Source organism: Cydia splendana, chromosome Z (genome assembly GCF_910591565.1).
Source record: "Cydia splendana chromosome Z, ilCydSple1.2, whole genome shotgun sequence".
NCBI lineage: Eukaryota > Metazoa > Arthropoda > Insecta > Lepidoptera > Tortricidae > Cydia > Cydia splendana.
In genome coordinates, this window is record NC_085987.1 from 17,978,306 (window position 1) to 17,993,192 (window position 14,887).

The 14,887-nt window shown below is 36.8% G+C and overlaps 2 protein-coding genes across 3 annotated transcripts; both read left to right on the top strand.

Moving 5' to 3' along the window:
* The first annotated feature begins 2,425 nt into the window (after positions 1-2,425).
* On the top strand, positions 2,426-6,665 carry LOC134805073 (retinol dehydrogenase 13-like). The gene is made up of 6 exons (XM_063778359.1): positions 2,426-2,490; positions 2,820-2,966; positions 3,315-3,677; positions 3,781-3,902; positions 4,892-5,109; positions 6,523-6,665. The coding sequence occupies exons 2-6, from the start codon at positions 2,849-2,851 to the stop codon at positions 6,662-6,664; spliced, it is 963 nt and encodes a 320-aa protein (XP_063634429.1). The 5' UTR covers positions 2,426-2,490; positions 2,820-2,848; the 3' UTR covers position 6,665.
* Positions 6,666-9,693: 3,028 nt separating this feature from the next.
* Positions 9,694-14,673, top strand: LOC134805072 (lysosomal acid phosphatase-like). 2 transcript variants are annotated; one of them, XM_063778357.1, is made up of 6 exons: positions 9,696-10,154; positions 10,406-10,501; positions 10,619-10,858; positions 10,939-11,239; positions 11,556-11,773; positions 13,227-13,466. In XM_063778357.1, the coding sequence occupies exons 1-6, from the start codon at positions 9,951-9,953 to the stop codon at positions 13,377-13,379; spliced, it is 1,212 nt and encodes a 403-aa protein (XP_063634427.1). In that variant the 5' UTR covers positions 9,696-9,950; the 3' UTR covers positions 13,380-13,466. The 2 variants fall into 2 exon arrangements, with proteins under 2 accessions (XP_063634428.1, XP_063634427.1); XM_063778358.1 differs by lacking the exon at positions 11,556-11,773 and having other exon boundaries at positions 9,694-10,154; positions 13,227-14,673.
* The last annotated feature ends 214 nt before the right edge of the window (positions 14,674-14,887 follow it).

Below are 14,887 nucleotides of genomic sequence, written 5' to 3' on the forward strand. Positions count from 1 at the left end.
GGCATTTTTCAGCAAACCAATGGCTGATTTACTGCATGCGACCAAACCAAATGAAGATTATTCTAGTTAAGAAAGACTTGACGAGAGTAACTTTGGTATAATAGCAGGCTACTTGGATTTGTGATGTCGGTCTATGTACGGTTATAATATTTGCGAGGCGCCCCAACCAGAACTGAAATTATCAAATTAGTTTTGCAGAATGCTAATACAGTTCTCTACCAAACTTCTTTTCCCGTATTGACTAGTTTTTTTGGAAATTTTCAATCTTTTTTCCATAAGGTACCTTTTCTACTAAACTCTGAGACGACATTACTAGGCTTATAACTAACTTATAACAAAAATAAAAACAGGTAAACAAACGTTACGCATTAAGGTTTCAGATCACACAATAAAAAAAAATTGAGCATTTTTTCACCTCTTTACAAAACATTTAATATCTCCGAAACTAGAAACCCTCATAAGGTACCTTTTCCCGTGGAACGTCACATATGAATACATATATTTTTTTTAATGGCAAATAAATTCAGTTAAATTGCCCTCTGATTTTTTCGTGGATTGACATATTTGAGTTCCGTTTTGCAGATTTGATCAGACAATTTAATCAGGTTGGGCGAAAATTGTCCCATCTGGACTAGGCTTCACTGATCTTGTAGGTAGGTATTTTATTTACCTACATTAATTTACAGAGGGCCTACCACGAACGACGATAATGAAACTTTCGAGCAACTACGTCTTTTACTCCAATTAAGTCGTAATTAGATTGACAGAGATAGTTGCTGGAAATTTTTGACTTTCGATGTTCGCGGTTATACGCCTGAAACGGAGAAGCTTTACTCGCATTTTGAGCTCACTTGGTCAATAATAAGGCTGGCCACAGACGCACGGAATTTTCCGTACGGAATGACAGGTGCAAACGAGGGTGTACTTTCGTTTGGGCCAAATACCTTTCACCAAATTTCACTTCCCAACAAACTTATCGCAATAGTTTCATTTCCCAAAGGAACCTTTAGCAAAGTTACACTTCGCATCTAATTTATTTGGTCAAATTATCTTTTGGCATGATTTTAATTTGTCAAATGTTATTAGGACAAAAACTTATTTAGCAAACGTTTTTTATTGGCTAATATTATATTCCAAAAAGATGTTTGGTTAAAATTGTCACTTCGCAAATTTGACAAATATGCATCTCTATTTAAATTTGTACTTTTTGTTATGTTAAAATAGAATAATTTGGGTGGGTTGGGTTAGGTTTGAACTGTGATCCTTACAAAACGGAACCGCTATCAGAAAAGTGGGTTAGGTTAGGTTAGAACTGTGATCCTTACAGAAACGAAATGCTATTAGAAAAGTGGGTTAGGTTAGGTTACAACTGCGATCCTTACAGAAACGAAATACTATGTACTAGAAAAAGGTCACGAAGTGGATTAATTAATTTAATAGAATAACGAGATGTAAAAAAATTGCATGACATTTGAAACTAAAATGTGAATTAAATATTGGTGGTTATTTACTATGTTTGGGTTACAATGATTACTTTGGTGTTATTTGCTTTCATAGAATAGCAAGATGTAACAAATTTGGTTATCATTTTACATTAAATGAAGTTTTAATTTTGGTGATCATTTTTGGCTACATATTTTTGGCAGTAAAAATGTTTTTTTTTTTTATGTTACATATTACCATATCTAATGATCAGTTAAATTAAAATTAAAATTCTGCAGGCTCCTCTCTATTGGTATGTAAATTGTATGCCGTGCAATATTTTGGGACATGCAAGTTATGCTTAATGATACATTTGACTAAATAATACTTGGTAAAATGAAACTTGTCCAAGTAATTATTTGCTAAACAATAACTTGCCAAAAAAGACTATTGCTAACTGAAAAATTGCGATAAGTTGTTTTGCCAAACATTTTTTGGGAAATGATAATTTGGGAAACATAGTTTGGGATGTGATACTTTGGGAAACGTTTTTGGCCCATTCGTTAGTAAACCGCAAACGAGACATGTATAGTTATGTGTATAGCGACGTCCCGTTCACACCTGACCGTCCGGAAACCGAATGAAAATTCAGTGCGTCTGCGGCCAGCCTATATTGCCAAACAACAGCAGACTCGTAACCGTCGTAACTATAGTCTGTCAAGCCATTTCCGTTAGTAAACAAAAGGGACAAATTAAAAAAAAAAGTAGGCGCGAAGGATTATCATCCCACAGAAAAATAGAAAATTTGGAATATTTTTAGACACCATATTATTTTAAGTGTCTATTTTCAAGTGACATTTTAGCATTTTCATTAGCATATTTAAAAAAAGTTTGGCATAATTTTGCATAATCTAGACATTAGTCTAGGATTTTTTCAAAATCCGAGTTGGCAACACTGTCTTGATTTGACAGGTGGTTAGGAGAAAGGTACCGTTAAGAGAACTTTTTACCTACTTCTTAAGTTTGTTCTGTGGCGTGTTACTGAAGTTCTATTTGTTTATACATACTGTACGTAAGAAGTCAATTTTACCAACAATAGTGTACCTACTTCTGTCGGTCTGTGCTTAAAAACATAGTTTTTTGTACAAAAAACATTTTGTTTTAGTTATCACTAGTGACCCGCCCCGGCTTCGCACGGGTAACTCAAAATCTTAACAAATTATACACCTAAACCTTCCTCAAGAATCACTCTATTGATATGTAAAAACCGCATGACAATCCGTTCAGTAGTTTTTGAGTTTATCGCGAACGTACATACAAACAGACAGAGCAGCGGGGGACTTTGTTTTATAAGGTGTACTGATTATCGTGTTGTAAATGGTTGTTTCTTTTTACAGTTAAATTATCCTGCGCTAAGTAAAATAAAATGCCATTCTTTAGTGGACGCTGCTTGAGCACAGCCAAGTTGGTCGGCAAGACTGCTGTAATTACGGGATGTAGTTCCGGAATTGGTAAAGAGACTGCTTTAGACTTTTATAAAAGAGGTATGTTATCGTTTATCGCAAATACGGTGGCCAGTTTGCCAGGATTTGTCATAGTTCTCGTTCTGACAGGGTTCTTGGTGTTCAAAAGCGTCCAGTTAAAACCAGGACACTTCAGTGATAAGGAATTAGGTTGGTTAGGAAACCCTCTAAAAACTTTTTTATTATTGCAATGGAAGTAATGTTCATGATGATGATGATGTTTGGGGAAAAGAAATTACTGGTCTTATAAGTTTTCCAACATTTTGTCTGGCGATGGCTACTTTAGTGATGGCAATGCCAGCCTTAATTACAAATCATGTTACTCTTTAGGTTTCCATTCCATTAAAAATGTAATGTTTCTAATTCCAGGAGCAAGAGTAATTATGGCCTGTCGTGATTTAGAAAAGGCAGCAGCTGTCAAGGCTGAAATAGAGGAAAAATGCAAGCATGTTGCAGAGACAGGCAAGCTGGTACTTGTAAAATGTGACTTAGCTTCCATGAAGTCTGTCCGACAATGTGCTCAAACAATATTAGATACTGAACAACAGATTAAGATCTTAGTTAATAATGCCGGAGTCATGATGTGCCCTAAGAGTTACACAGAAGATGGGTTTGAAATGCAGTTTGGGACAAACCACTTGGCACACTTTTTGTTGACTATGCTCCTTCTGCCCCGCATAAGGAACAGTACTCCAGCAAGGATTGTAACTGTCTCCTCCGCAGCCCACACCAGTAAGTATAGCTAAGACAGGTGTGTCTTGAAAAGAAAAATACTTTATATTGAATTTCAAGTTCATGATTGTTAATGTTGCAATCTATTTGATTTTTTTTTTAGGATATGATATCAACTTTGATGACTTAAATTATAAAAATAGGTCATACAGCCCTGCAGAAGCTTATTCCCAAAGCAAGCTAGCTAATGTTTTGTTCTCGAAGGAACTAGCTTCTAAATTGAAGGTAAATCAATATAGTTATTAGTCAAATGTGTAATTAATAACCCTCTTATTCATATAACTTTACAGGCCTGACTTAGTTAAATTATGTTTTATCTAGTGATGTACCGACTATTGATTTGGCCGACTAGCCGACTAATCGGTGCTCGAATGGCTGATTAGTCGGCTAGTCGGCCAGATCATTAGTTTTGTATAAGTTCAAGTGAAAAACAATAGTTTTGCTCCTTTGGTTGCGCTATTCATTATATTAGCTTGGCTAAAAGGTGTTCTCTACAGGTTCAAAGACCTATCACAAGAATCCTCGTTCAATTACTGTCTTTCTTTTATTTTGCTATCTTGAGCAGACCATCAATACAGCTTGTAGGATGTATTTCCAAGGCTCTATTTCCCTTATGTAGACGCCAGTTAAGAAGCTATCCCCTGTGGTCAGCGTCTTTACGAGCAACATGCGCTGTCTAAGTCTCTGAATTTTGCAATAACATTGATAGTTTCCCATGGCTCCACCATTAAAAAAAAAACAAAAACTGAATAATAATAAAATTATTTAACTATCGAACTTGCATATGAAATTACACGAGAATCAGTTGAGATCCACCTGTAGAGGAAAACACCAGCCCACCAACATACGATAACGATCAAACGGTCAATTATATGAACAAAAGTTTTCGTATGCACCCTGAATAGGTACTTTAGTAAAATAGACATAAAACATATGGTAAATATTGCTTGTTCATTTCTCTTTTTCTGTTTTTCTTTCACTAATAAAGTGCCAACTAATCGGTCACTTTTGCCGACTAGTCGGCGATTAGTCGGCGACTAGTCGGTACATCCCTAGTTTTATCCCTTTCTTACAAATACATAAGTCAAAATGACAGTTAAAGACAAACAATTATTAGCTAATTGAGGCTTGTAGTGTGTAAAGTGTGTTTATGAATAAGGGGGTAAGTATTTATTCTGGTGTGTTAATTAGAGTTTAATCTGTTTATTTTGCAGGAACATAACATTGATGGTATACATACATACAGTTTGCATCCAGGTGTAATAAAAACTGAATTGGGTAGACATTTGGATGACAGCTTGTTTTGGGGAGCCCGGCGACTAATTGGCATAATGTTTATGCCATTCCTTAAGTCTCCAGAACTTGGTGCTCAAACAACCATATATTGTTCTATTGATGAAAAATGTGCAGATGAAACTGGCTTATACTACAGGTAGTACTCTTGACAGTTACTTGTTAACTTACACTTACATACAGTTGATATTAAAGATATGTTTACACTTTTGATTTGCAACTTCCTCCTTTGTAATAAGGTTAAAACGTAAAATGGTGGGAGCGCCGTGCCAAGGTACCCAGTCTTCCTCAGATGTGCTGAAAAGTGTTACTACTGTACCTATGTGACCCACAAAGAGCAATACGTTCAGAGCATAGGTATTCACTGTAATTTTTTCTTCTCATTTACCCTCCAAAAAAGGGCCCCCATGTTTATAATTCATTTCATTAAGTTACATGTCCGTCTTTAGGTCACAAACTTACATATGTGCACCAAATTTCAACTTAATTGGTGCAGTAGTTTCGAAGAAAATAGGTTGTGACTTGTGACAGACAGACAGACGCACGAGTGATCCTATAAGGGTTCCGTTTTTTGCTTTTGAGGTACGGAACCCTAAAAACCGGCGGAGTGCGAGTCGGACTCGCGTTTCAAGGGTTCCATAATTAAGTCCGACTCACGCTTGACTGCACATTTCTAATAGGTTTTCCTGTCATCTATAGATAAAGAACTATTTTGTGTATTTTGTTCAAAATTTTAGACCCAGTAGTTTCGGAGATAAAGGGGGGGAATGGTAATTTTTAGGGTTCCGTACCCAAAGGGTAAAACGGGACCCTATTACTAAGACTTCGCTGTCCGTCCGTCCGTCCGTCCGTCCGTCCGTCCGTCCGTCTGTCACCAGGCTGTATCTCACGAACCGTGATAGCTAGACAGTTGAAATTTTCACAGATGATGTATTTCTGTTGCCGCTATAACAACAAATACTAAAAACAGAATAAAATAAAGATTTAAATGGGGCTCCCATACAACAAACGTGATTTTTGACCAAAGTTAAGCAACGTCGGGAGTTGTCAGTACTTGGATGGGTGACCGTTTTTTTTTTTGCTTTTTTTTAGTTTTTTTTTTTGCATTATGGTACGGAACCCTTCGTGCGCGAGTCCGACTCGCACTTGCCCGGTTTTTTTGGCTATTTTCTTAAATAACTTCTAACCTATGTATTTTAAAATTATAAAAAAAATATATTTGAAATTCTCAAAATGAACTCTTTCATTTTATATACCATTTGCCAGGGCTCGGAACCGGTATTTTTATAAAAACCCGAAATAGCCCAATATTTTGAATTTATTATATGCTTTGTACGTAGGACTGAATCATGTAAGTATTTAGGTAACAACTTCGTATTATTAGATTGTCCCACTAAAAATGAAATAATAAACCAAAGATCGAAAACGAACGTAATAATACCGGTATTTTTGTATGGAGCAAATACCGGTTTCCGACCCCTGCCATTTGCATTGTAGTTACGATACGTGAGATTATAACATAAAATATATATATGTGCTTTTGTCGTTCCAGTGACTGTGTTGTTAAAACTCCAGCCAGAAAGGCTCTAAACGAGGAATATGCTAAGAAACTGTGGGAAGTTTCGATGGATCTTGTTGGACTAAAGAATTACAACCCGTTTACAGCTGAGGACTCTGCACCAAAGCAGAATTAGAGCAGAACTAGAACATGCTAATATGGTGGTGGTTGCTTGTAGTCATGTTGCGGTCATTATTTAAATATCAATCATATACACTTTCAGGCATTATCTTAACAAAGGATTATATTATTATTATTTTTTACTAAATTAGTCTTAACTAAGTGTTTAGTTTTACCTCAGGGCAAAAATTTAGTTTTGGCCTAGGGGAAAATCGGGAATTTGTCCCGTAATCGGATTACTGGTAACATACGAGGATACGAGTACCTGTCTTGATTCTTTTTGAAGTGAATACTCCTAGGCGGTGATTTGATAATCGAAAAATGAGACTTGATAATACAATTTAAAATCACGTAAATCATGTATCGCTAGGGCCGGTACGGACTGAGACGGACTGCACCCCGATTGCAACTTGTATGGGAATGCACGCCGACGTTGCAGCATAGGTAGCATAGGTATAGTACTCCTAGGATTATGTGTGGAAAAAACCGAATAAAACGCACAATTTAATTTTTTATATCATCATCTTCCTCGCGTTGCCCCGGCATTTTATCATGGCTCATGGGAGCCTGGCAAAAAAAACCTTGGCTGGCTGGCCTGGGATTATGTAAAATATAATTTTATTTTCGTATTGTAGTCGAGCCAAGAAGGCATTATAACTAAAGGTACTATTTTATATTATTAGATATGATATACCTAATACATGTTATTTTAATTTGATGTTTAACTTTTGTATAAATATTAATATAAATACAAATTTATTTTATAGTTAACAACAGTGTTTTTTATTTCTACTATTCTACAATATAAGAGGATTCCCTTACAAGCCTACTATAGATGGTCAAGCAAATCTTGTCAGTAGAAAAAGGCGCGATATTCAAATTTTCTATGAGACGATATCCCTTCACGCCTACATTTTTCAAATTTGCCGCCTTTTTCTACTGACAAGATCTGCTTGACCAACTATACTAGCCCCTACCCTACCCATTACGATATTCCTATTACCTACGTTTTAAAAGGGTGCTAACGCAATTTTTTGTTATATTTCGTTTTTACACGTTTAAATCAAGGCCAAATGCCCTGAAAAAATTCACTCGAAAACTGGACTTCATTTATAATATAATCCATATTTGGGAGGTAAGACTCTAAGCAAAACCTTCAAAAGTTAAAGTTGGCTCATAAAAAACATGTCTAGTACCTACATAGTATTTATCTTCAATAGGCCTGTTGCAAGTAACAAAGAATCATGGAAATAATGGTTTCAACGAAACATATATGTTAATATGATTCTAAAAAATGGCCCAATCTCAGTATAAACTGAAGGATTATTAATATATTCAATAAAATAAAAGTGCAAAATTCTCCAATCGGCCATTTTTACTGAAACGCCAATCAGAAACGTTCCAAACAGTGACGTCATCAATCCATAACATATAGTTGGTCAAGCAGATCTTGTCAGTAGAAAAAGGCGGCAAATTTGAAAAATGTAGGCGCGAAGGGATATCGTCTCATGGAAAATTTAAATATCGCGCTTTTTTCTACTGACAAGATTTGCTTGACCATCTATATTTCTTAGAGCAACATAGACAACCTCATTGACCGAAATCTATACGTGGGCACCAAAGAGTTCGAAAGGTGCAAAAAAAATGTTATTTCGCCACTAAACATTTATTACGTCCAAAAAATATTATTACACGATATAAAGTAGATATCTATTTGTTATTATTTAAATAAAATGCTAAATAATACGATATTTTAACAACAAACTTTTTTAATTATTTGGCTGAATGGAACTATCATTGCCATTTTGGCTGTCGTAACTAGAAAAAATGAAAAATTAAAAAGTAAAAGCGGCGTTCGGTGATTTTCACTCAAAATTTACATGTATCTAAATAATTCATCTTAAACTGCAACCGTGTGAGAGTTTTTGTGTAAAATGAGTTATTGTGATAAATTTTTGTAATGTATTTATCATCCCTAATCGTAATATATGGTGCTGAATTAACAATATCATTTGGATTCATATTTAGGAATCGGAGTTTTTATCGCTCGGTAAGACGTTAGCGAGCTATGGAGTCGACATTAGAATTCAACTCGTATTCATACTCATTCATTTATTTAATTAGTGATTTTAATTTCAAATTTCTTGTGCTAAATTCAATCCATACATTTTATTTTAAATCATGCCGCGCTATCATACCAGTAGGGCTACCGCCAATACCGAAAATCGTCAATTGCGGGCATTTTTCTCTGTCACTCTAATTACGCCTTCATTGGAGTAAAAGAGTAAGATCCCCGCAATTTGCGAATTTCGGTTTTCGCGGTAGCCCCTCTGTAGTATGCTAGCAAATTACTTGTATAACAGGTTTAGCCCCCATTCGTACGAGAGCTTTTTCAACGCGCGTTAAAAAAGCGCTTGAATCTGTCCGCACTCTAAATTCAATTTAACGATCAAGGCTGAAAGTCGAAAATCCAACAACGCTTGATAAAAAGCGCCACCGCTGTCGTGTGAATAGATACATGGTTATCCATTTGTGTCATTCAAACGCTTTTTTAACGCGCGTTGAAAAAGCTGCCGTGCGAATGGGGCCTAGGGTTTAAGCCTTTACGGGAGAACGAATTTATTTCCCACAATGATTTTGAACTTTATTTCCAAGTGATAGGGATCAATTTAGTGTAATATCCGACACCCTAGCTCTCTTCGTAGTTTGTTATTGCATTGCGTCGTGCATCACTTTCGTTTGATACACTGTGGAAAGAGAGGCAACCAGCGCAACTCGATAAACAAGCAAAGATATAGACGAAATAAATTATTCCGAACGAACGCGACAAGATTTGCTTGACCATGTATATATTTAAAACATACTATTGAAGACAAATATACTGAAGACATATAATTTATTGGATTTGACTTATGGAAAAAAAAGGAAGTCTACAACTAAAATGACTTATGAAAGTTAATTTCACCGAAGACTAGGCAGTATGGCTTTTGGTCTTAGCCTGTCCAGAAAGGACAAATAAAATAAAAAAAAATATCAATACAGTATCTGTCAAATTTGCAAACCAAATAAAGCAATGAGAATGCGATGCAATACCCAAATAACTATCGAAAACTTGGTTTAAATTGAGATAAAATAATAATTGTTAGATAAAGAAATAAAAAGTGCTTTTTTAAAGAATTATGGTTTAATGACTGATAATTACTTCGATCGGGACAGACGGTCTTAATAAATTCATGAACTTATTGATGTTTTTATTAATATCACCTTAGTGGTTCGCGAACTTGATAATTAGTGTTTACGTAATGGAGTACGACAATGAGGAGAATACTTGGCGGCGACCCTCCGCGCAGAAGGTGGACCGGTCGAAGTGCAATCAGATCCCGAAGCGGTCGACCACGGTGGCCGTGGTGGTGCTGGGGCTGGCCGTGATGAGCTGCCTGCTCGGCTACTGCGTGCTCAGCGAGACGCTGCCCTACGAGTCGAGGACTTTACGACTTGTCATTATTGTAAGATATATTCATATTCTATTTGAAATGTTATTAGGTAAGAAATCTGTCTGTCACTAGGGTTTTGATTAAAAATCTGGGAATGTATCAATTTAATACATCTCAAGCTTATTTAACTTAATGTATCAATTCATATGTGTTATTCAGATGTTTATTTAATAACTATAAAATTACGCATATACACAATTGTATAAAAATAGTTTGCCTATTGAAATGGTTATGTTTGATTGATAAATGATGTTACTTTACAGTTTTTTCGCCATGGAGCTAGGACCCCGAATACAAGTTATAAGACTGACCCTTTCAAAGCATACCAATGGCCAGAAGGCTTGGGAGGTCTTACCAATGTAAGCATCACATAATTATATTATGTACATATTATAATCTTAAAATCAGTAAATTGCAGCATAACTCTAATAGTAGTGATATTCTTGGCTAGACTACTAGTTAAATACTTTTTGCAGACTGGGAAACTTCAATTGTATGAGTTGGGAAAAAAGTACCGCAGTTATTATGCTAATTTTATTGATGAAGAATACTATGAAAAGGATGTGCAAGTGCGAAGCAGTGACAAGTCTAGGTGTCTGATGAGTGCTGCTACATTCCTGGCCGGCCTGTACCCTCCAGCAGAGCGACAGATCTGGAACCCCGAGCTGCTGTGGCAACCTATCCCCATTCACTCCTTACCAACACACTTGGATAATGTAAGTGAGATTCTAATTCACCCGTCATCACACTATTATCTGCTTCATTTTTAACAGTTGATGATTTATGTCTCTTTCAGATTGTTGCTAGTACTAAACCTTGCAAAGTTTGGAAAGCTATGTATGAAGAATTACTTGAGAAATCTAATAAAGATGCAAAATACACTAAACTTTTTGAATACTTGAGCAATCACACAGCCCAAGATATGCACAGTGTGTTGGAAGTTGATTTCCTGTATAGCACCTTCCTGTCACAGCAAGAGGCTGGGCTCAAGATTCCTGAGTGGACTAAAAACTATTTCCCAAATCAAATGAGGTCTGCATTCATGCAAAGTCTGGCCCTGCTGTCCCATAACCACACTTTACAGAGATTCAAAGTAGGTAAGCAACCATAATCATTAATCACTAAACTTTATCTTAGTTTGTTTACATTTTACATTGAGGTTATCATACAGTATGAAATAACTTCATTACGGTTACATATTATCTTGAATATGTAGTAAATTACTTAGTTTAACTCAATTGTTTATACATATTTATAAATAATAGAGCATTACAAGCTGAGGTTTTCTCCAGCCCTATATGACTTTGAGCATATTTTTTTTAAATGTTTGTGCAAAACGGTTGTAAACCTATGTAAAAAAGTGTCTGGGGTTGTGGCCAAAATGATCCACTTGATATTGTATTTTCCTTGAAGGTCCGCTGTTGAGTGAGATGCGGGAGAACTTAGAAAAGTGCGTGAGCTACAGTGGCGAGGGTCCCTCGCCGCGTTCACTGCTGGTGTACTCGGGGCACGACGTGAACGTGGTGGCGCTGTGGCGCGCACTCAACTACACCGAGGACCTCGAGCCAGAGTACGGCGCCAGCCTCGTCTTCGAGCTGCATGAGGAACTCGATCAAGGCTTCTTCATCAAGGTCAATAATCTATTCACTTCCACTAATGTTAATCAATATAATGCTGGACTACACTGAGAACCATAATGGGTTGCATTTCGTAGTCGTTCGCCATAGATTTACTATACTAGAAAAGCGGGACAGACTATACTTAATTATAAACATTCGATTTAAGTGACTCCCATGGATTTGATGGATTTCATTTCATTTACATTATTGAAGTACATGTATGTACCTACGTACGTGTATGGATAGCACCAATCAAATCCATTGTGGAAATGAAACCATGCAATCCTGAAGCCCTATATAAATAAATAAATAAAATAAAGCAAAAAGTAATATGGGACTGGGTTAGCCAAACCTACTTAGAATTATCTACACACTTTATAATAATTTAATAAAGTCCATAATTCCATTTGCTCTAATACGCACAGCTTGGTCTGTGGAGATGTGCATCGCCTGAGGCAATGCGGCCGAGGCACGTTTACACAGACCGAGCTGCCTCGCGCGGCAATTTCCTCGCGAGGCGGCTCGTTATGTGGGGACCCGCCTAATCTCATTTACCATAATTTTGATATTCCATAAAATTTCAATATCCATACAAATTATATTTCATAATATTAACTAGCGACCCGCCCCGGCTTCGCACGGGTTGACAAATTATACACCTAAACTTTCCTCAAGAATCACTTTATTGATAGGTGAAATACGCATGAAAATCCGTTCAGTAGTTTTTGAGTTTATCGCGAACATACAAAAAAACACATAAACAGACAGACGAGGCAGGGGACTTTGTTTTATGAGGTGTAAACGTTATAGTCATAATATAACGTTTGCCATAACATTGATTTACCCTAATTTTAACTGCCCTAAGTATATTAATTTTCCATAAAGGCTTTTTAAAAACTCACTGTATTTTCTACGGCTCGGCGCTGCGGGAAGTGCAATATGTAACACTCTAGGGGTATGTCAGACAAGCCCACGTGGATAGTGAGGTTCTCTGGCTGATTCGGTTTTGTAGCCAATTAATGCAAAAAAATAATTATGACTTATACTAGTTATGGCTACTGAAGTTTATGGTAAGTGTCATTATTGCATTTGAAATTGCGTTATATGGCAATTATGACAAATGACAAAATTATGGCACACAACATTTATGGCAAAGAGTAAAGTAAGTATAATAGGTGCGTGGGATTTCCAAGTAGGTATATGATTTATGGCATATGAAATTATGATAAACTAAATTATGACGTTTTATCGTTATGGCAAATGAAATTAGTGCAAGTGACATTATGGAAAACGAGGGTATAACACACTTAATTATTTTCTTACCAGTAATGTCATGTTTAGATTATTTTAACACCTCGCCCACTTGGTTTCTTCTGCTGCTGTCTGTTATAGTTTCTTCCCGACCGACCTGTTGGTGTGCTGATTCGGTCTTAATATATACAAAGTGTTGGTTTCACTTCACCAGGTGTTTTATCGCAACAATACGAAGATAGAAGTACCAATGGAGTTAAAACTGTCGTTCTGCGAGGAGCCGTGCCGCTACACCGACTTCCTGCAGTACATCGACACGCTCATCCCCAAGGACTGGGATGCCGAGTGCCAGAACACCCCGCACTGAACGACCCATCCCTCGACTGCCGCGCGAGACTGCCTCTTGGTGAATATTCTGCGTTTTTACGCCGTTTTTTTCGTCATTGTCGTCTCAGTGAGTATTGTTTGCAGAGATGATTCCCAGAGCTCAAAGTTAATTTTTTTGTGTAAACATAACATGTTTAGTGTCTACAAACTATTTTGATCGGGGGGCCATCGCCAAGCTTCGCGCTTTGGCAACGGATTATATGGAATTTGGCACCTTTCGCGGACTGTATTGCAGGATTAGGTCGAGACATACCGTCAGACAGGTGACAACTAAAATTCAGTAATTACTACCACAAATTTAGAGCCATAATGCACTGTACTAGTAACAAAACAAGGTTGATTTTTGTCATATATTTTTATGTAATCAGTAAGTTTTGGTTGTCACCTGACGATACCTACTTTTATGGCTCCTCTACACTATCGGCGATTAGCGATTACAGCAGACGATTAACGGGCGACCACGATAGTGTAGAGGGCATGCTCGGCAGTACTCGCCACTCTCGCCAGTCATCGTCTATCATCGCCAATGATCGCCTGCGGCCCGTGACATGTCGGTTTTTTGGGCACGCAGCAAAGGAAATCGCCGGGTGGTTGCGCTGACGTGCCCACACGATCGCCGATCATTCAGTCGCCGCGCCGTCCGACAGTGACATTGCACACGTGCGTGCGAATACTAAACACGCACACAAGAGCAGCCGATTCAACGGAGCCACGTCGTTATGTCGCATAAATAGTGTTTAGTTTTAAATAAGTTTATAAATAAAACACATATATATGTAGGTATGTTAGTCTGTAAGGTATTTGTAATATGGGAATTGTTGCCTGATGAAATTTTTAAATAAAACATAAGCAGATTCCCCATTCTTTCTCTAAAAAAAAAGTATACGTAAGTGCGATAGAGAGGAAAATAGTTTCTCGAATTGCGTAGTTCGCCTCAGTTTCGCATTCAGTTGATTTAAAATATAAAAATGATTCTAAAGAATATGCCCCTTAGTAGATCAGTTTCTTTCCTCCATTCTTTTTTCACAACTTCTCGTTGAACTACATTGACATAATGTTTGTATCATACTGACTATTAAATAAATAGTTGCAGCACTTGCAGCAGTAACACACCCCACGTCCATCTTGACGCTTAGCGTTTAACAAACTACTACAGCAGGCGATCGTGTGGATGCAACTTGCACTCGCGATGAACTTGCCGATTATAGACGATGACACGATCATCGACATAGTGTGGAGGAGCCATTACAGACGTTACTAATGCTAGCAGGTACCTAGTAACTAGGTAGAGTATGTAGATAATCTCGTGTTACTTAATGATAAGTATTTGTTAACCTAAATGTCGAAAATCAAATTGTGGTGTTGTAATAGGTATTAATAAATTACACCGACTTTTTATGTGATAGATATTATGACAGTAATTTCAGTACTATTGTAAAATCCGGAGTCTTTTAACAATAATCATTTAAATATATGTATTATTTTATT